Source organism: Equus quagga, chromosome 10 (genome assembly GCF_021613505.1).
Source record: "Equus quagga isolate Etosha38 chromosome 10, UCLA_HA_Equagga_1.0, whole genome shotgun sequence".
NCBI lineage: Eukaryota > Metazoa > Chordata > Mammalia > Perissodactyla > Equidae > Equus > Equus quagga.
Genome location: NC_060276.1, coordinates 45,327,637 through 45,350,059, shown reverse-complemented (window position 1 = coordinate 45,350,059; position 22,423 = coordinate 45,327,637). Strand labels below are relative to the sequence as shown.

At 37.3% G+C, this 22,423-nt stretch overlaps 1 protein-coding gene across 3 annotated transcripts in view; it reads left to right on the top strand.

Annotated features, from left to right (window-relative positions):
* The window catches only part of DIAPH2 (diaphanous related formin 2), an 817,147-nt gene that overhangs the window by 620,280 nt on the left and 174,444 nt on the right, over positions 1-22,423 (top strand). For all 3 annotated transcript variants that reach the window (XM_046673034.1, XM_046673033.1, XM_046673032.1), the window contains one exon: positions 15,386-15,521. In XM_046673034.1, the coding sequence (XP_046528990.1) occupies positions 15,386-15,521 (136 nt within the window). The remainder of the gene's footprint in view (positions 1-15,385; positions 15,522-22,423) is intronic.

Below are 22,423 nucleotides of genomic sequence, written 5' to 3'. Positions count from 1 at the left end.
ATACAAATAAGACTACATTTATCTTAGCTTTTCTGCTTCCTTGACCTCTTCTTCCTTTCCCTATCTCTCTCATCACCCAAATGACAGAAAAGTCATCAATATATATATATGATTTTTTTATGTGTATGTTCTCTCAGAAAGAGGATCAAGTTCAGTCAAGAATTAGTAAAATATAAAATAATTAAGGGCATCAACCAGGTAACAGAGACAAGAACATGCACAAATTCACTAGAAAAAATTTTTGATTCTTAGTGGAAGAGTACTAACCATGAATCAGCAGTATATGAGGTATGACTATTTTTTAAAGACAAATCAGAAATGTGTAGAGTCAAAGGAATTTTACCTCCCTCACTACCTTAATTGAAAAATAATAATACTGCCCTAGATACTTTGGAAGTGCCCGTTTTGGATTTTCCCTAAGTGTTATGTAGCATGTGCTTTAGGTCTTTTCAGGGGTACTACATCTTTGCATTTTGTGGGTGGATTTGATTTTTGAAAATAGCCAAAAGTGATATTGAGCCAAGTTTTAAGAATAAGATGTATGCTCGAACTGGGTAACAAACTCTCTGGTCAAAAATATTGGAAATCGGAAGTAATGAGACTGATTTCGTTTGATTCAGAGGTCAATTCTGAAAAAGGAGTTTCGATCATAGGGTAATGGCCCTCACCAGAATAAGTTCATGGCTTCCCACGGTGGCTATTTGAAAGATAGGATTCATGGTTTCAACAGATACAACAGAACCAATCTTAGAAGTTTACAGTTGCACATTAAAATGTTGCAAAACAAATGCTATGATATGTTAGGAGAATTAGAGCATAGAAAACTGGGAATATCCTTACACTAGATATTGGTTAGTCTATCTTTTAGGATATTGTTTCTGGCTGTGTCTGTTTCTTTTTTGGGAGGGCTTATGAGGATGAAGAAGCCTATTACTTAAAAAATTATGTCCAACAAGAAGACCCAGAGGAAATTCTAAACATTATTAAGTTTATAGAAAGAACTCTCTATGAAAGAGTTGTTATTCTAGAAGATGTTATTGAGTGGCTGAAATTGGAGTCCAAACAAACTTTCCTAAGCGGCTCTCTGATCCCATCCCTCCCCCCAACCTTCAGCCTACAAACGAAGAAAGTCCCCTGCATTGCATTGCATTTAGCTTTACTTTTGTGGAACTTGGCAATCACAGTGGTTCCTGGGGACAAGTTACACTTCTGTGAAGCATTTTTTAAGGAAGATATTGACCAGGTTTCTATTTCTCAGCAGCCAATAGACAAGATATGGACTTAAGAAAGTCACAACTTTTAGTTAGACATAAGGAAGAATTTCCCTTTAGAAGTGACTAAGTATCAGCACAGGTTCTTGCCGGCAGTCATGGAACCCCTATTCATTGGCAGAAGACTAGAGCAAGCATTTCTTGAGGGCTCTTCCTGTTCGGAGTCTGTATTTCTACTCGTCAAGGTAATTTGATATTCTTATCCAAGTCTCCAGGGTACTTTTCAAACCACCCAAATTGGTCTCATCAAAAACCTATTGATTGTGCTGCCTCTTCCATCTTATAAGATGGTGACAGTAATAAGGCAGTAAACTCAGCTCTCGGACCTGTAACATACCACTTATTTTGTCCTTTCCCCCCACCCAGACCTCCCCAAGATGCTTTCCCATTAAAATATTGTATCAGTCATTTTTGAATTTCATTTTGTTCCTTTGGTTCAAAATAAAATTAAAAAACAGTTATAGATTAACTTCCTATAGGTGCTCAAAGTGCTTCGTAGATTTTAATCAAGTCGAGGTCCATAGAGGCGTGTCGAACTCAATTGTTTTTCTTTCCCAGATGGAAAGAAGGATCCTCAGATATCTACTAAGAAAGTGTGTCTGCAGAAACCTGCAGCGTTTGAAAACCTCTTCCATCTGCAGATTGTGGATTAACTTCCAGCTAATCAGAGTTCAGCATTCTAATGGACTGTGACGGGAGAGACAGTTTTTCCTCCGACTTCAGATCACATGTCTTTGCAGTTATAAGGCAAATTTTCAAAGAAGGCCTTGGGGATCACAGCCAGCCTTCATTATTGGCGCATGACCGGTTTGTAACCAACTGCAAGTTTAATATCCAAGGAGATTTGCACATAACAGTCTTTTTTTCCTCCTTCTCGTTTTTAATAATTTACCTTTGAGATTCTCTTCACGACCATGCTGGTGTGCAAAGATCTGTTTGTCTGTCAAACCTCCAGATATGTACAGCATGTGAAAGATCCATTAATTTTTTATTTGTTTCCTAAGGAGGCTGAACAGTAAGCTGGTTGTGCTGAATACAAGAGGGCTACTTCAGTGAAAATGTGCTGGAATTCACCAAACTGGCTCCCTCACCTGCAGCGGATCAGTTTCCTCTCTGTGTCTCCCCTCTGCCAAAAGGGAGGCATTTATACAAATAAGCTCAAGTAACTTTTCATATAAACCTTCTACCCAAACCTGAGACAGTTCTCTTTCAAGCCATAAGATCACTGGAAAAGCTGTGTATCACTAATATTTGCGGATCCTGCAAATAGCTCATTCAAAACAATGATCCCATTTTCAAAATCAGAATGCGTCTTTTCTCTTAACTTTGGAGGTTCTGTGTAAACACTAATCCCTACACAAGTGAATGTTCGCTTCAGAGTGTTGAGCTCTGGCAGTGTGACAAGTGTCACATATATTAGGCCTCAGAAACACTAAGCATTGGCATTTTTCAGAAGATAAATATAGAAGTCAGTCAACCATAACCTGTGGATGATTAGGAAGAAACCCACTATTCAAAGGGGGATAATACTCATTTCAAGGCCACTAAGATTTTCCACAATAAAGAAATATGAGATGTGTAGGGAACTGCGTATAGAAATGTTCTTGGTAATTTAATGTTTTGAGAATTCCCAGGCTGAAAACTATTATTATGTAAATCGACTAGCTCCAGCTGCTGATTCTTAGAAAATGTGAAGAGTATCTAAAGTTTAACTAGGTTTTGACCTTTTATGTTATGACGGCTACAGTAGGGAAGAGGAAGCTGGGAGGTTCATTAGGGGCTTATTTTATGTAAGGTGGTAAGGGAAGGCCTCACTGATCAGCAGACGTTTAAGCAGAGACTTGATGGAGCTGCTGAGAGCCGAGTAAACACAAGTGTTAGGGTGCTGAGGGAAGGAGCCCAGTGGAGCTGTAACAGAATGACTGAGGAGAAGATGAGGTCACAGAGGTAGTAAGGGGCCAGATCATGTAAGGCTTCGTGGTAGGCTATTGGAAGGGGTTTTTTCCTTCAACTCTGAGTAGGAATAGATGGATTCTCTGACAGACAGACAGAGAGAGAGAAAGGAGGAGAAAAGGAAGGGGGAAGAGATGAGGACAGAGCTTTAGGTGAAGGCAAAAATTAAAGGGTGGGAGATGGCACTGCAGTTTAGAAAGGAGAGGGAGAACACTCCAGGCTAGAGGAAGGAAGGATCAGGGTACCTCAGGAATCTAAGAGGGAAGAACATGTCTGTTTTGTTTGATTTGGTTTAGCAGGTTACCTATGGCCCATTGTATGTCTATGATTCATACCGTGTGTTTACATAGGTTAATAAGCACTACTTTAATCCCCGTCTAACTACAGCATCAATACATGTGTTCGGCGTCTATTATGGAGACACCTAACTACTTGAACAAGCTAATCAAGGTTTCAGTTATCCCAGTGAGAAGAAAGCCATACCTCTCGGTTGCAATCGTAGTTGATTGGTTGATGAAGTATTCATGAGATCTTGCCTAAGAGGAAGGTTATAGGTCACTTGTACCATAATAAGTGGAAATCTCTAGGAAAGAAAATTTAGCAGTATTATAGTGCTGATAAAGTCTTCAGAGTTACTGACTCTCAGAGTGTAGTGGCTACAGCTGAAAATTCTTTGCCTTGAGCATTTGTCATGACTCGTTCAATCCAATATGCCCTTTAAACACAGTGAAAATCTAGCAGAAAGAATATCTACTGTTATTTGATGTTAATTAAAGAGTAGGATTCTTTCCTTTCTTTAGTGGGAAGTCTTAATTTGTCCAAGAGTTGTAGTTGAAAAATCTAATGAGTCATTGCCAACAACTTATGTAGGCTTTTTTCTCTAATCATTTAGTTCTTCAATTCTTTGTTCAAAATACTGAAAAACTCATCTTGGCTTACATTATATCTTCCCATTTGTAGCCTGACGTGATCATTCTCAAATGGGACTGAGAAAGATCTGGAAGCGTGTATGAATCCTCGTTTGCTATTGCCTTCAGTATTCTTTGGGATTTTCACCCACTTGAACTAACAAATAGGGACCTCGGCCCAAGTTACAAATCAGTTAGTGGTAACATACAGTGGGATCTGTGTTTTCCAACAACTCTTATCCGTGGTTGTAGGCAAATGCAGCAAACTGCAAAAGTGTCACTAGCAGCTGAAACAATTCAAGCAAAGAATGTGTTAGGTATCTATCTATATGAAGCAGAGTAGAAGGGAAGGAAGGAGAATTGTTCTAGAGAATAGTTTTTTGGTAAAATGACATAAATAGAATGGCCTTTCCTTTTCATTGTCATGCTCAGGACATCTCCGGGACAGGGAAAGGACATTGCTGCTATTAACCCTAGTTCACTGGTCTGGACAACCTTTCCATCTCTCCTTGTTTTGCCTCCTGTTATGCCTGGAATTAAATGAGAATCCCACCAATGAGCAAAAAGATTACACCATTCATCTTCTATTTGAAATTCTTCAGTAGGTGGTTTTCCAGCAGGACAAACAGCCTCCTAGGGGTAAAGATGGGAAAAGTGTAAGAAAGCTTAGCAAGGCCTGGGATAGAGAACCAGCGTAGGCTGGTTTTCTGATCCCTCCATAAATAAGCCTTTAGGCCAACCAAGTGAATACCCGGTTCTGAGATAAATACTCACAAAAGAAATAAAAGCAAACTTCTGATTTCCAAATCAAATGGTCTTTTCTTAGAGTATGCGCTTTATTTTCTCAGGGAGACAACAGAACTAACTCCAAATGTTAAAAAACAAACAATAACACTAGAAAAAAAAATCTCTTGCCTTTCCCCAGGAAACTTCATCCTTCAGTTTATGCCACAGTCCCAAAAGGCGTGTTGAACCTTAAGTAAAATGATGCGTGAATTTCATTAGCCTACTTAGTAAAATAGTCTATGATCTTTGGTTCCTAGACTTGTCAAATATGGTACATTAACAGAAGCATTTTTCCCATAAACTTCCTGTTGTTCATTCTATCTATATCTTTTTTTCTCCTGGTTCAGGAAGGCAAGTCCTGTTGTCTGTTCAAAGTGTGTGGGCATGAACAGGGTGTGTGTGCTTTGTTTCTTCATATTTTTTCCTGATACTGTAAGATTTCCTTATAAAAAGAGGATTCTTCCTTCTCCCCGGTGGGCATGCACATATGTGGACATGCTCCTGGGTTGAGGGAAATGGATGACAGACCCTGAATTGCATGGGACATTGGTGTTGCCCAACTGTGGAATAGTATAATAATAATAACCACCACCATTCATGGAACACTTCTATGTGCCAGGCACTGTGCTTAATAGCTTTATGTGCAATTTCTCATTAAGCTGCAAGCCAGCACTGTGAAGGACAGGTATTTCACAGATCAGGAAAGGAGGCTTCGCTCAGTTAGGTAAATGGCCCAAAGGGATACAGCGTGATAGTCACGAGACAGCTGAGATTTAAACCAGATCTCTCAGCACCTGAAGGCCATCCTGAGTTCACAAGAATATGTTGTTCTACTTAGAATCTTTGGACTATGGGTGCTGATTTCAGAGGAACAAAATAAACGGCCTCTTTCTCATTATTTTTACTCTGGGCATAAAATTACAGGTCAGGAACTTTTAGAAATCTTATCAACAAGATACGTAAAAAATGAAGCCTTAGAATCATCATGCTTGGCTAGGACAGATAGAAATTTACAGGATCCATGTCAGCAGTTCTTTAGCTTAAAGTTTAAGTGTTCTATGTTATTTTTAAAAGAATGATTAAAAGACAAAATTTAAAATTCTAAAGTGGTTAGCATAAAACAGAAAGAAGGTTTAAAAAAAAACTCTAAAAGCACAGTTTGAATTAAAGCTAAGAGACAAGCAGGTGCCAGATGAGTTCAAGATCAAAAATGTGGAGAGATTTTTTTACCTGTTTCATTGAGTTTTCATTAAAAATAATATCTTGGTGACTCATATTTAGTGTATAAAAAGATTTTCAGTATAACACACACCAGGTTTCTTTATATTGTTGCCGAATGATTTGACTCAGTGTCATTTGTGAATCCATCTACCATCCCCGATGAATGACAAACTGCTCAGCGGTGTGATCACAGTATGCCTCTGGCACCAGAGTTGCCAATTTGTTCACCAGGACATTGCTAATTTACTTCCTTTTAAGGTTATGTGACTCTACTCTCACACAGCTTCTGATACTGTAATGAATTGCAAGTCTTGCCAAGTATATTCACACAGGCACCCAGGATGATCCAAAACCCAAAAGAGAGAAGAGTGCATTTCTAGATTTTTCTTCCATGAGTGCCAAGTGATAGTGATATACACTCACGCACCACATAATGACATTTTGGTCAACAACGGACCACATATACACTGGTGGTCCTGTAAGATTATAATGGAGCTGGAAAGTTCCTGTTGCTTAGTGATGTCATATCCATTGTAATATCATAGCACAATGCATTACTCACATGTTTGTGGTGATGCTGGTGTAAGCAAACCTACTGCACTGCCAGTTGTATAAAAGTGTAGCACATACAATTATGTACAGCACATAATACTTGATAATAAACAACTATGTTACTGGTTTCTGTATTTACTGTGCTATACTTTTATCATTATTTTAGAGTGTAACCTTTTGACTTATCAAAAAACGTTTACTGTGAAACTGTATGCCATGTTACGCTGGCAGCAGCCTCATACATCTCCTGTTTACTGCATCTCTTGATTGCATCGTTTTCTCTTGTGCTTGATTTAATCTCATGTTATTTTGTTCATCATGGCCCCTAAGCATACAAAATCCACCATTCATGTTGCCAGTAGGAAGCCACGTTGAGTGATTGAACTGGAAAGGAAATTAAAAGTGATTAAGGACTACAAAGGTGGAAAATAGTGATGATTATTGCTCACCAGTCAGGCGTGTCCCATTCCACCATAGCTACCATCTTGAAGAACAAGAACGAAGTGATGGAAGCTGTTAAAGGATCTGCTTCATTGAAGGCAATGAGAGTAACCACAATTTGAGAAGGGCCTATATCAGACACGGAGAAACTTCTAATAACCCGGATTGAAGACCAGACACAGAAGCGTATCCCTCTCAGTCCATGACAATCACAGCCAAAGCAAAAAGTTTGTTTGTGATGTTGAAAGAAAAGACTGGACCCTACTACAGGATTGCTTCAACTGAGAAGACATTGATGCAATTCTGGAAGGATTACAACATCTATAGCTGCATCAAGAGCCATGCTTGGACTTGGGTTGATGTCACTAAGGAGTGTATAAATTGCATCTGGAAGAAGATACTCAAGAGGTTCGTCCATGACTTCAAAGGATTTCCCAAGGATGAGGAGATTGCAAAAATCAACAAGGCTGTGATTAAGATGGCAAACAATTTTTCCTGGGTGTGGATCAAGATGAGAGGAGCTCCTAGAGGTGGTGCCTGAGAAATTGACTAATGAGGACTTGTTGGAACTGAAACAGGAACACATAGCTGAAGAAGAAGCAAGAGAAAAGGAAACTGCAGGAGAAGAAAAAGAAGAACCTCCAAGAAAATTCACAGAGAAGGCTTTAGCAGAAGCTTTTGCAGACTTTGACAAGTTCCTTAAAAAATTTGAAAACATGGACAACACCAAAATGTTTTCATTAAGAGAGAGGAATGTTCATGGCGCATTATCTGCTTACAGGCGAATCTATGATGAAAAAAGAAACAAACCAAGCAAACCGTCATGAACACGTGTCTGAAAAGAGTGACATCTCCTCAAGAAGAGCCTCAGGCAGGTCCTTCAGGAGGTATTGGAGAAGAAGGCATTGTTATCATGGGAGATGACAGCTCCATGCAGGTTGTTGCCCCGAAGACCTTCCAGTGGGACAAGACATGGAGGTGGAAGACAGCGATATTGATGATCCTGACCCTCTGTAGGCCTAGGCTAATGTGTGTGTTTGTGCCTTAGTTTTTAACAAAAAAGTTTAAAAAGTAAAAAAAAAAAAAGTTTTAAAAATAGATAAAAGCTTATAGAATAAGGATATGAAGAAAAAATTTTTATACAGCTGTACAATGTATATTTTCAGCTGTGTCATTACAAAAAAGTCAAAAAGTTAAAAAAAATAAAAAGGTTGTAAAATAAAAAAGTTACAGTAAGCTAAGGTTAATTTATTATTGAGGAAAGAAAAATATTTGCTTATAAATTTAGTGTAGCCTAAGTGTACAGTGTTTATAGTCTACAGTAGTGACAGTACTGTCCCAGGCTTTACGTTCACTCACCACTCACTCACAGACTCACCCAGAGCAACTTCCAGTCCTGCAAGCTCCATTCATGATAAGTGCCCTCTACAGTGTACTATTTTTTATCTTTTATACTGTATTTTTACTAAAGCTTTTCTGTGTTTAGATATGTTTAGATACACAAATACTTACCCTTGTGTTACAATTGCCTACATTCTTCGGTCGAGTAACAAGCTGTACATGTTTGTAGCCTAGGAGCAATGGGCTATGCCATATAGCCTAGGTGTGTAGTAGGCTATGCCATCTAGGTTTGTGGAAATACACTCTATGGTGTGCACACAACAAAATCGCCTAACGACGCGTTTCTCAGAATGTATCCCCATCATTAAGCGATGAACGACTATGGATTTTTTAAATTACCTTCAATGCCACAAATATGCTACAGTTAAAAATCACGTTCAGTATGCTTATGAGGGTAGACTGTCAAGTGCTACACTTCTAGTCATAGGTCACATCCTAAAAATGAGAGAGGTTGTTGTGCAGAATAAACCTTTAGAAACTCACGTGTCTTAATTCTTGTGTCTTAATTTGTGACCAAATTCTTACCGTTCAAACTTTCAGATGTTTCTATTACATTAAATAATCAGTGCCACCATGTACAGAGCATTTCTTCTGTACCAGGCATTGTCTTCAGTGTTTATATAAACATTACTTCTCTTAATCTTTTTAACAACGAAGTGATTTGAGCAGCAGTACATCCATTCTGCAGATATGGAAACTAAAGCTCAAAGAGATGAAGTTGCTTACTTGTTCAAGGTCACACAGCTTTTAAGATAAATTATGGTAGCTTAGATTTGAAACCGGGTTTACCTGATTCCCAGGTCCATTCTCTTTCGTAATCACTCCACCTCTTCACCCTCAGCTCTACCTTTCTGTGAGATCACAGTGCTCACAAAGCGCTTCTACAGTCAGCACTGGGGTAGTAAGCCAGTGAAGACAATGCAAGTAAGGAATGGTTTTTAGTGGTGGTGGTTTTTGTTTTCAAATATCACAAGGTTGGAATGATGCTCATGTAGACCTGACATGAATGAGGCTGGCATCTGAGCCCCTTGGAATTTTCTAAACCAATTTCATCCATTTCTTAAAGCTTAATTGGAATAAATGAGAGGTCTTAGCATTTTCATGAGCTCTTTTTGCATATGATATTTTTAGTCCATAGGTCTCATTTGTTAATTATGCACAGTAAGGGGAATAAGATTTTTAATCTATTCATATTTTTCAGCGAGGCAATAGAGATTTAAGTGAGAGATTTGAAATTAGATTGGTGAATATATTTTGCAGTAAATCCTGGAGACATTTTCTGTTACATTTTGTTCCTTTTGTACTTTTTACTGACTCTTGAAAAATAGATATGCCAGTAAAACTGAGACTTTTTTCTGTAAACATTTCTTATCTTGTATGAGGTTACCACCAAAACACTTTCTCAAATAGCATCCTTTTAACAGAACACAGTCCTGTACATTGACAGAATCTAATCAGTTGGCATTCCCAACCCTAAGGAATAATGATGGATGCTTACTTGAGAATGATGCTTAAGTACGCATGAGTTAGTGTTTTAAGATGTTTAGTGAGGCTTGACAAATGTAAGGTGTTGTTCATCACAGTCACTTATTTAATGGATTTTCTTTTAACCTGACCTTAAATTTGCTCCTGTTGTTTTCATTCTCTTATTTGGGTTTGTTTTCTAGGAATTAAGAGGAAAAGAATACATCCCGCCCCTCAAAAGAGTTCTTTTCCCATCAGCTTTCACATTTTTATGGGAGTTGAAGTTTTGAAATTTCTTTCTTTTTTCTTTTTTTAAAGATTTTTTTTTTTCATTTTTCTCCCCAAAGCCCCCCAGTACATAGTTGTATATTCTTCGTTGTGGGTCCTTCTAGTTGTGGCATGTGGGATGCTGCCTCAGCGTGGTTTGATGAGCAGTGCCATGTCCACACCCAGGATTCGAACCAAGGAAACACTGGGCTGCCTGCAGCGGAGGGCACGAACTTAACCACTCGGCCACGGGGCCAGCCCCTGAAGTTTTGAAATTTCTTATCTTTCACCCTAATAAAACTAAAGATTATTGATATGAAACCATAGTTAGGTTTTCCCTTTCTCTTTTAAAATTTTTTTTCTTTAGTGGAAAGAATTTAAACAGGTACATGTTTCCCATTCCTAATTTCCTAAAACCAGAGCCAAAGAGTAAAAACACCAAGAGGAATAGAGTCTTCTTTTCAGCGTGAGGCCCCTTCATGAAGACATAACTGGTGACATCAGGACCAGAATCTTACTCCGAGTCTGTGTTACCTGAAAATTTGTGCCTTTGTAGATGCTTTCGTTCATTTTCATTAGTGTCAAACCGCAGAAATTATTTTCCTCTTCTGTTTTGGGCTCTTTAGGATTACACGTGCCATTTCAAATTGTCTGATGGTTTTGTAGTTTAATCTATTCTTGAAGCATTTCAGATGTAAACTGATGGACCTATTACTTGATCTCTTTCATCGTTTACTAGATTTATGTTGATGGTGTTTTAGTAATGCCCATTGCACGCCTCCCTTTCGTATAGAAATTTCACCTATTCACGTATGACAAATTTCTCCATTAGTGATTCTTTGATATTAACTATTTGGGTTTTTTTCTTCTACTCTAAATTGTATCAGTTTACATTTTTATATAAACATTTCTCTTTTAGTTATACTGTATTTTCAAGAAATAAAAAGGAAAGAAATATGTGAAGAGTGCTACAGAAATAGCAGGATTCAAGTCCATAAACTACATAATGCCTATCAGTGATCTATATCAACATTTCTGTTCTCAAATTATGGTTTAGATTTGAGCTTTTCTTGTGTTTTTGTAATCGTTCTACTGTTTTCATTAGACGATCTTAGTCTCTGAAAGGATGCTTATAAAAAATCACCAGAATCTTGAGCATAAGATTGCCAGATCTGTCAAATAAAAATACTTCAGTGAGGGACCAGCCCTGTGGCCAAGTGGTTAAAGTTCCACCCACTCTGCTTCTGGGGCCTGGGGTTCACGGGTTCGGATCCTGGGTGCAGACCTGCTCCAATCATCACCCATGCTGTGGAGGCATCCCACATACAAAGTAGAGGAGGATTGGCACAGATATTAGCTCAGGGCTAATCTTCCTGCAGCAAAAAAAAAAAGACAGGAGAATTGGCAATGGATGTTAGCTCACGGTGAATCTTCCACCCTGCACAAAAAAAATATAATGATAACCAGACATATTGGGCTGCTCATTTCATAATGTACAAAAATATTGGATCACTATGTTGTACACCTGAAACTAATATAATATTGTATATCAATTATACTTCAATAAAAAATACTGGATGCTCAGTTAAATTTGAATTGCAAATAATCCATGAATAATTTGTTAGGATCAATGTGTCTCAAATATTACGTGATTTTTTTAGTGTAAGTATATCCCACATATTGTATGGGATATACTTGTACTAAAAAAATTTATTCATGGTTTGTCTGAAATTCAAGTTTAACTGAATGCAACTCTATTTGGAAGGCATCACAGTAATATAAATGAACATACATGGTTCTGGTGCTTAAGTCTGCCCAAGACTCTGGTAGTCTTGGGCATCTCACTTAACCTACCTGAACCTAAGTTTTATCATCTGTAAAATAAGAACAAATAATAGCTACTTTACAAGTTTTCTGTAAAGATTAGAAATTATTTGCTTAAAACACTTGGCACATAATAGATTTCCATTAAAGAGTAGCTGTTATTATCTGAACAAGGAAGAAATACCAGTTTTTCATCTTAATAATAAATGACAGCACTCAGCAGCTAAACAGCCCATTAGACTGATAATAGAAGAGTCCACCCAGATGTTGGTGACTGTTTATCAGATCAGAGAATTGACCAGTAATAAAATATACACAGCATTGACCTCCCATCACTCCTCTATTACTTGCCTCCTCTCATGTTACTTACCAAAGATTGTACAACTTGTTAGTATCAGAACCTAAATGTATATATTACCTTTTTACCTTATCTTTTTTTCTGAATTACAATTTTATTTCAATCCTGCCTTTCTCAACATCTGTTTTTTAAATTTTTATTGAGATAGAATTTGCATGTCATGAAACTTACTATTTTAAAGTTTACAGTTCAGTGACTTTTACTATATTCACAAAGTTGTACAACCATCACCACATTAATTCCTGAACATTTTTATCACCCCCCAAATGAAACCCCATGCTCATTAGTGGTTATTCCCCATTTGCCCTCCCCCATTTTCTGGCAACCATTAATTTTCTGTCTGTCTCTATGGATTTGCCTGTTCTGGACTTTACATATTAATGAGATCATACTATATGTGGACTTTTGTATGTGCCTTCTTTCACTTAGTATAGTGTGTTTTAGGTTTCATCCATTTTGTAGCATGTATCAGTACTTCATTCTTTTTATGGTTGAATAACATTCCATTATATGGATATATATTGCATTTTGTTTATCCATTCATCAGTTGATGAACATTTGAGTTATTTCCACTTTTTAACTATTGGGAATAATGCCACGATGAACATTCTTGTACAAGTTTTTATATGAACATGCGTTTTCTTTTCTCTTGGGTATACAACTAAGGAGCAATTGCTGGGTCCTCTGGTAACTATTACTCTAATATAGGGCAAGATATAAATATAACTCTGATATATTCTATATATATAACTGATACCTATAATATAAATATAACTCTAGCATTTTGAGGCATTGTCAGACTGTTTTTCCAAAATAACTCATCATTTTACATTCACACCATCAATGAATAAGAGTTCCAATTTCTCCACATTCTCACTTATCTTTTCATTACAGCCATCCTAGTAGGTGTGAAGTGGTACCTCATTATAGTCTTGATTTGCAGTTCTCTAGTGATTAATGATTTTGAGCATCTTTTCATGTACTTCTTGGCCATATGTATATCTTCTTTTCGGAAATATCTATTCAAATCCTTTCCCCATTTTTAGTTGGGTTATTTATCTTTTTATTGTTGAGTTGGAAGAGCTCTTTATATACTCTTATCAGATATATGATTAGCAAATATTTTCTCTCATTCTTTGAGTTCTCTCTTCCCTTTCTTGACAGTGTCCTTTGATGGACAAAAGTTTTTAATTTTGCTGAAGTCTTATCTATTTTTTCTTTGATTGCTTGTGTTTTGGGTGTCATATCCACATTGTCTTTTCTTCCTTCAAGAATAAAACAAACACTAAATTGTTTGACATGAGTTCTAGTCCCAACTTTGCAATTACATAAATATGAGGCCTAAGGCAAGTATTTAAACTCATTCAGAACTCAGTTTCCACTTCTGTGAAAAGAAGCTGGGTTCAGCAGAGCAGACACTTTGTAATTTTTTGTGAATAAATTATCTCTAGGAAACTCCCTAGGTTCGTAGTTCCCAACCTGGGGAAATTTTGCCCTCCAGGTGACATTTCACAATCTCTGGAGACATTTTTGGTTGTCACAACTGGGGAGGGGTACTACTGGTATCTAGTGAGTGGAGGTCTGGGGTGCTGCTAAACATTCTATAATGCGCAGGACAGCCCCCCCAACACACAGCAAAGAATTATCCAGCCCCAAATGACCATAGTGCTGAAGGTGAGAAACCCTGCTCTAAAATTATGATTCTCGTATTCCACCTTATTTTAAGTGTGAGTTACACCTTATTTTGCGTTTGTCTGCGGGAGCCAGATCATTTTGTTCTCTCAGCCTCATGCTAGAGGTACGAGCCTGACAGAAGCAGTAGAAAGGGGAGGTGCTAATAATTGTTGCAAGTTAGGAGATTTTTTTGAAAGTGTTTTCAGAGCTATTTTGAATTCTTGTGTCTTTTAACACGAAGAAAAAAATTCAACACAGACACCTCCATGCAAAGCCTTGGAGATATATTCTTGTTATTGAGTCCTTTTCTTTAGGGTTTCTGGAACAAAATAGTTTTTGTGAAATAGTTGACACATGCTATAAAGTATATCTAATAGATCATATTAGGAAAAAAACCCAGAACAACTTGATGGAAGGAGCTTGCAGTTGATATCTGTCTGTATTAGTGACTTCTCTGAACTCAAAGGAGGTTAGTAGTAGTATTCCCGCTGATCAGTTTACTCCAGCTTTCTCCTATACCATCTACTAGAATGTGCTGAGTTTCACATGAGTTCTGCAAATAATCTATCCAAAATAAAACATAAAATAGCTTGAAATATGTTTCAGCATTTCTGAAGATCTTGGTGTGTAAAAAGCTATTAAACTTCAAGTATGTCTTTCCTGTGACCATGGAGCTGATTGTTTCATGGCCTGCGTCATGAGACTTAATCATTACTGCCCCGTCACAGCCACTACCATCACCATCATGGACCAAAGTTTCTTGATTATAATATATCAGGCTCTGTTCTAAGCACTTTATATCTCATTTTTCCTCACAAAAATCCTGTGAGGTGATTTTTTTCTTTAAATTCTCATTTTGCAGATAAGAGAAAAATGTACAGGAAAGTGGTAAAATACTTGCTAAGCCATATTGCACATTAAACCTTTTCTTGGGTATCAAAACTTTCATATTTCAGCAATGGAGAATATATGCTTCCTGTTAAATCGGTAAACATTGGTGTCCCTAATTTTCTGGCACCACAGGTCATGGCAATTGAACCCTGAGTTATTCCTATTTTTTTTTTCAAGAAGCGATGTCTTCAGATTAATTGTTTCTCTCAAAAGTATTTGCATGTACTTTTGAAGCTGCTGTGATACCTTCCCATTATATATATATATATATATATATATATATATATATATATATATATGGTTTTAAAATTGCACAACTTCTCCAATATATAAGTAATGGAATGATTTTTGTTTAACTTTGTTTGTGTGTTCAGGAAGCAGTGAAAGAAAACCACAAAAGAAAAGAAATGGAAGAGAAGACTAGGAGGGCAAAGCTTGCAAAAGAAAAGGCTGAACAAGAAAAGTTGGAACGCCAGAAGAAAAAGAAGCAACTCATTGATATCAACAAAGGTAGGAAGTACTTCCAATTTCTTAAAAGATGTATAAAGTGCAAAATAATTGCACTTAATTAATTTCGGATTATAAAATGAATAATTGTGCTTTTGGTAGAAAATTCATACTATCGTTAGTTCCATGTGTCAAATTTCTCTCATGATATTATTGATGTATCTTGTCACCCTGCACTGAGCACTCAGGATTTTCGATAACCGATGCAGGGTAATGTGTTGTTGAAACTGTCTTTCTTTCTTCATTTATGTTACCAAATTATATTATGTTCTGGATGAGGCAATGGTAAGGGAAGAAGAGGGTGAGATGAAACGAGAAAAACTGGTATGGGGAGATGAGCTTTAGGGCTCTAATTTCATCTTGTTGACACATGTCTGTTGACAGTGAAATAACAATTAACATTCTTCCTTGGGGGCTTGAGCATCTCAAGTCGTAATGAATATTGACAGCACTATTATAAGTTGAAAAAAATACACAGGGGCATCTTATTCACCTGTGTGCCTAAGCACAGAATGCTGGGATGTCCACATGGTGTATGTTGTTTTCTTGGTTTGCAAGAATGACTGTATATTAAAGGTGGGGTTTTTGGTTTTGTTTTCTTTTTAAAGAAGAGAGTGATCGGCATCAAGTAGCTACACTCTGAAAATTTAAGAATGAAAAAGCATAGCCTTTGTCACTGAGGGTTAGAGAATTTAAAAACAAAATAAAATCTGAACAAGACACCAGATAGTATGGTTAATATGGACCACCTATTTCTAAATATCATGATAGGCAAAATTGCAAGTCCTGTATAACGTTGACCATGTAACAGGCAGCATTCTAAGACTTTCACATGTTTTAAGTTAATTAATCCTCATAACATCTCTATGAGGAGGTTCTATTATTATCTCATTGTATGATGAGGAAAGTGAGGCTCAGAGAAATTAAGGATCGTGCCTAAGGTCACACAAATAGGAAGTGTGAGCACCGAGATTAGAATCCACATAGTCTGGCTCTAGAATCTTTGTACTTATAAATGCCATTGTCAAATAGTGACAGCAACAACTAACGTACAGCACTTACCGTGTACCAGGAAGCCTTCTAGGAGTGTTACATACATGAACATATTTAAGCCTCATAAAACCCTATTGGGAAACACAGCTATCTTGTTTTACGTTGAGAAAACTGAGGCACAGAGAAGTAATTCACCCAAGTTCACAAGGATAGTAAGAGGTAGAAGCAAGATGTGAACCCAGGCAGTCTGTGGGCCGAGTTAGTTATTAATTATTACTATGGATTTTTAATTATAATTATTAATCGTTATCAACTATTCTGCACTATATTGTCTCTTCTTTTAAAAGTTATTTTATTGAAGTCATGTTGGCTTGTAACATTGTGTAAATTTCAGGTGTACATTGTTATGTATCAGTTTCTGCATAGACTGCATCGTGCTCACCAGCGATGGTCTAGTTCTTATCCGTCACCATACACATGTGCCCCTTTATCCCTTTTTCCCTCCCCCTATCCCCTTCCCCTCTGGTAACCACCAATCTGTTCTCCTTATCCATGTGTGTGTTATCTTCCACATATGAGTGAAATCATACAGTATTTGTCTTTCTCTGTCTGTCTTATTTTGCTTAGCATAATACCCTCAAGATCCATCCATGTTGTCACAAATGGCACGATTTTGTCTTTCTTATGGCTGAGTGGTCTTCCATTGTGTGTATATATATATATATATATACATCATATTTTCTTTATCCATTCATCCGTTGATGGGCACTTGGATTGTTTCCACGTCTTGGCTATTGTGAATAACACTGCAATGAACATAGGGGTGCATAAATCTCTTTGAATTGTTGATTTCCAGTTCTTTGGGTAAATACCCAGTAGTGGGATAGCTGGATCATATGGTGTTTCTATTTTTAAATTTTTTTCTCTTAATGGCTAATCTTTGGAAATGATTTCTATATCATTAAGTTTATTCTGCATACCTTTAAAATATGTAAGAATTTTCAGATATTGACTATAGTTTTTCTTTTCTACCCAGGAAATAAATATAACATAATTTTAAAAGAAGAAAAAAGGTAAATAGCCAAGGCAAAATGAATAGCAGCAACATAGTTTAGCAAACTTCCTAATTAGATTCAAAAGAACTGGTCCTAACTGAAGGTCACTCGAGTAGGAAAAACACTGGAGCACAGCATGGCAATGGGTATTTGTAGGAAGTTTTCACTTAAAAGAGAATGGAGTCAGTGGAATAGCACTGTAAGTTAGCACCCTTATGTGCCTGGAGGATTGGCGAAAGAAGAGGCTGGAAGAGATAGGGGACAGGTTGTGCAATCTCTTGGCTATGCTAAGGGTCTTACCTGAAAGCTGTGAGAAACCTATGAAGTTTATAAATGGGAAAGTGATGTGCTCAGATAGGTTTCTTAGAAAGATCATTTTGACAAAAGCATAGAGAATGGACTGGAAAGGGAAGGGCCTGAGACAGCAGAGATTATGAGGTTATTATCATAGTCCTGACAAGAGATAATGGTGGCCTGAACTGATGCAGTGGTAGTAAGGTTAGAGAAGTCACCAAAAAGAGGTGTATCAGAGTTCTGTAGGCTGTGGATATATAAAGACAGATTTATTTTACGGAATTGGCTCATGTGATTATGAAAGCTGGCAAGGCCAAAATCTGCAGGGTAGGATGGCAGGCTGGAGACCCAGGAAAGAGCCAGTGTTACAGTTGAAGTCCAAAGGCAGTATGCTGGCAGAATTCCCTCTTGCTCAAGGGAGGTCAGTCTTTTGAGTTATTCAGGCCTTCATCTGATTGGATGAGGCCCACCCACATTATGGAGGGCAATCTCCTTTACTCAAAATCCACGGATTTAAATGTTAATCTCATCCAAAAACACTCTCACAGAAACATCCAGAGTAATGTTTGAACAAATATCTGGGTACCGTGGCCAGCTAAGATGACACAAAAATTAACCATCACCAGAGGGGTGTTAAGAGGTAGAGTTGACTGACTATGATGATTGATTAGATGTGGAAACCAAGGAAGGAGTCATTAAAGAAGGTGGTACCCTTCATTAAGAAAAAAAAAATCAGGAATAGCGCCGATTTCATCAGGAGGGTTACAATGATTAGTTTCATTTTGAACACGTTTCATTTCCATGCACATCATAAAGATGGGAAGTTTCTAAGAAGCCATTGTATGTGTGTGTATGAAACTCAGAAAGGAGGTTTGGACTAGGTAGACAGACGTGGAAATCATTGGGTTTTGATGATTAAAGTTAGGTTGTATTAGTTTGCTAGGGCTGCTGTAACAAAGGACCACAAACTGGCAGGCTTAGAACAACTGAAATTTATTGTCTTGCATTCTAGAGGACAGAAGTCTGAAATCAAGTTGTAGGCAGGGTCATGCTCTTTGTGAAGATGCTAGGAAAGGATCTGTTGCAGGCCTCTCTCCTGGCTTCTGGTAGTTCCTTGGCTTCTGGCAGCAGAACTTCAATCATCATGTGGCCTTCTCCTTGTGTGCATGTCTGTCTCTTCACTTGGTGTTCTTTTTATTAGGACACCAGTCATATCAGATTAGGGGTCCAACCTACTCCAGTATGACCTCATCTTAATTAATTATACAATTCAACCTATAACATATGAGTTTGAATGAGATCACCAGGGTAAAATGTAAATCAGAGGTTCTGATCTCAGAACCCACTTACACTCTTAAAAACTATTGAGGACCTCAAATACCTTTTGCTTATTTGGGTTATATTGACATTGGTCATGTTAGAATTAAAACAGAAATATAATAAATACAATTATTCAAGATAAATAATTTTAAAATTATTTATTAATTCTATTAAAATAACAATAGTAAACATATTTCATTTTAAATAACACCTTTTTATGAAAAGTAGCTTTATCTTCCAAAATCTCCCTCCCAAAAAGTTAGTAAGAAGAGAAAAAATGAGTGCTGTAAATCTCTTTGAAGTCCGGCTTAATAAAAGACAGCTTGATTCTCATACCTGCTTCTACATTCAATCTAACACGATATCATTTGTCATGTAGCTTCTGGAAAACACTATACACTCATAAAAGAATGAGAGAGAAAACGGCAAAAAAGTATCAGTATTCCTATGAAGGTAGTTTTGACCTTGCAGCTCTGAAATGATCTCAGAGGCCCCCACGAGTCCCCAGACCACATTTGGAGAATCTCTGAGATGAATGGTGAACAGAGCAAGCAGTCAAGACAGTCGATTCAGTTTTGTGCCAAGAACATCATCTTGTTCCCACACTGCATCACACCCCTGTTCCCCCAAGTAAATAGCAACCTTTCGCTATTTCCCTAAAAAGATACCTATAACAGAAAGAAAAGAAAAGAAAGAATCTATTTTTATTGTGTCTATAGTATTATCTTCATTTACCAAGATGTGATTAATTACCTCTTCAAATATCACTGAAGCTGTAGCATAAAGATCCAAATAAGGTTTCATGCAAATGCTTAGCCAAGTGATCTGAACATGCAAAACACACTTTAAAATAAGATTTATCTTTTATGTATTGTTATCATATCTCTAGTTATAGATCAATCAAATGGTAAACTTCACCATTAGGTTCTTGATTTACAGCCCATATGTTGCAAATACTTCTTATTATTTATTGTAATATTACTTTACACTTAAGAGTATATATGTGTTAGTACTTATAAATATGTTTCAAAAGACAGCCTTCCATTGGAATCATGTAGTCTTAAGAAGATAGAAAGATGCAGGAAAGAAAGAATAAGAACAGAGTTGGATAGTTGGGTGTCAAGATGAAATCAGTGTCAGTGAGTTTTTCAGACAGTGTCTTGTAACAGATGCTGTTGTTAACTAGGGGGAAGTAAATCGCAGACCTTCTGAGAGCCTGGGAGGAAGCATGGTGGAATCCCACCATGGAATGCACACGAGAACGAGGTACAGTCAGAACCTTATTCGGAGAACTTTAAATGTGTCCATTTAGAGCAGTGTTATCCACTTTCCACTGAAAGAACCTTGTACACTTCCTTTCCAGTGGAAGAGAGGTGATGCAGCACATTTGACTGCCATTGTGAGATCCGTATTATATAGAGTGTAGAGGTACTTCATGCACATGTGACTAGAGATAGGGGCCATTGGAACCAGAGGGTCTTAACTATGGTAAAGATAGTCAAGTAAAGAGTCTCTTGGATGAAGAAGGTCATTTGGAAATTACAAACAACTTTAAAAACACATATACTCTTTCTGTAAAGTTTCTTTTTCCTATCAACTTAGCAAAATTGCAAACCTCTCCCTTTTTGTAAATTTCCCATGATCCCATATAGCTAATAGGTAACAAGAGTAAGATATATTTATCTGGCTTGCAATATTATATACACTCATCAAGGAAAACTATTTCAGAATTTAATTATTCAGAAGAATGATAAGATAAAGCAAACACAAAAGATTATTTCTATAATCTAGAAGTGATCAGCTGAGCTCAGAATTAAGTAAAGATATCGTGGAAACAAAGCAACCAGAGAATTATATCTTTCAAGTTAAATCCATAAAAAATATCATGTTTCAAGCCTCCATTTTGAGAGAATTGGCTATCAGAAGGCAAAGGCCATGATAAGAAATAATATTTATTTAAATTGCAAAGGAGAAAAAAGACATGAATTATATGTTAAAGAAATAGTCATTTTGTAAACATTAAGTGGCATGACTAAAAAGTTATTAAAGTCTGTGTGGTAAAAAGTGGAGATCACTCCTGGCTCTGCCACGTAGTAGCTTTATGACCTTGTTTTGTTCCTCTGTCTCTTCATGCCTCAGTTATCTCATCTGTAATGTAGGATAGTGACATTTACCTCCTATCGTTTTAGTGAAGATGAAATGAGATAATTAAGTACAGTACATAACAGTGCCTAGAATATACTTGCTGCTGCTGCTGCTGCTGCTGAAAGAGTCATTTTGTGCTCATTGAAGAATCTGGGAAAAATTCAAGACATAGTCCTCATTCTTAAGAAGTTCACAATTTTGTCAGAGAGATGTGCAGGGGAGGAAAAACTGTTTTGCCACTAGCAGTCGTAGGTTCTTTGGCTGGAGCCCTGTCAGTTAGACTGACAAAAGACAGATCAACAAGAGAAAACAAACAGATTTATTAATGCATTACACATGCACATGGGAGCACTCCCTGGAGAGTGACTCAAAGGGGTGCTTAGAACTTGAGCTTATGTAGCATCTTAACAAAAGAATGATACGTTTTCGGAAATTTTTAGATAAGACGAAAGAAAAGGACTTTGAGTTTCTAGGGCAGCAAATTGTGGGAAGGTAAATGTATGGGAGAACTAATAGAACATAAAGGTTAGTCAGTAAAGTTTGTGACGTATGCTCCTCTCGTGCCATTTCTGGACTGATAAGGATCTATCTAGAGTTGTCTCTGGTGGTTAACTTCTGTTCTCTTGGTAAAAAGGGGAAGAAGGCCACCATTACAAATTTATGTCCTGCTTTTAGGCAAATAGGGGGAAGGCAGAGAGCTTTTCTTGTATCTGCTTCTTCTCAGTTGCTTTCAGCCCAAAATAATCCTTATGCCAAAGTGGCGTATTTTGGGGTGACATATTCTGCTACCCTTTAGACGAAATAAAGCTGAACCAGAAAACAAGGTACTGATGTATAATAGAGATTATTTAAAACTATTAAAATGGGAAATCGATGAAGTCTGGTAAAATGACCTAAGGTTTCACGGAGAAGGCTAAGTATAGTCTCTCGATTTATCAATCGAATTAGATGCTGAAGGATGGGTAATATTTGACTAAGCAGAGGCGACACTATTCAAGTGGGAATAACATGGGCAATAGTGCACAGCAGCGCTTAAGGCAGCGGGCCTCATGTAGGGTGTGTTAATGGCCCACAGGAAAGTACATCAAAATGAGGAAG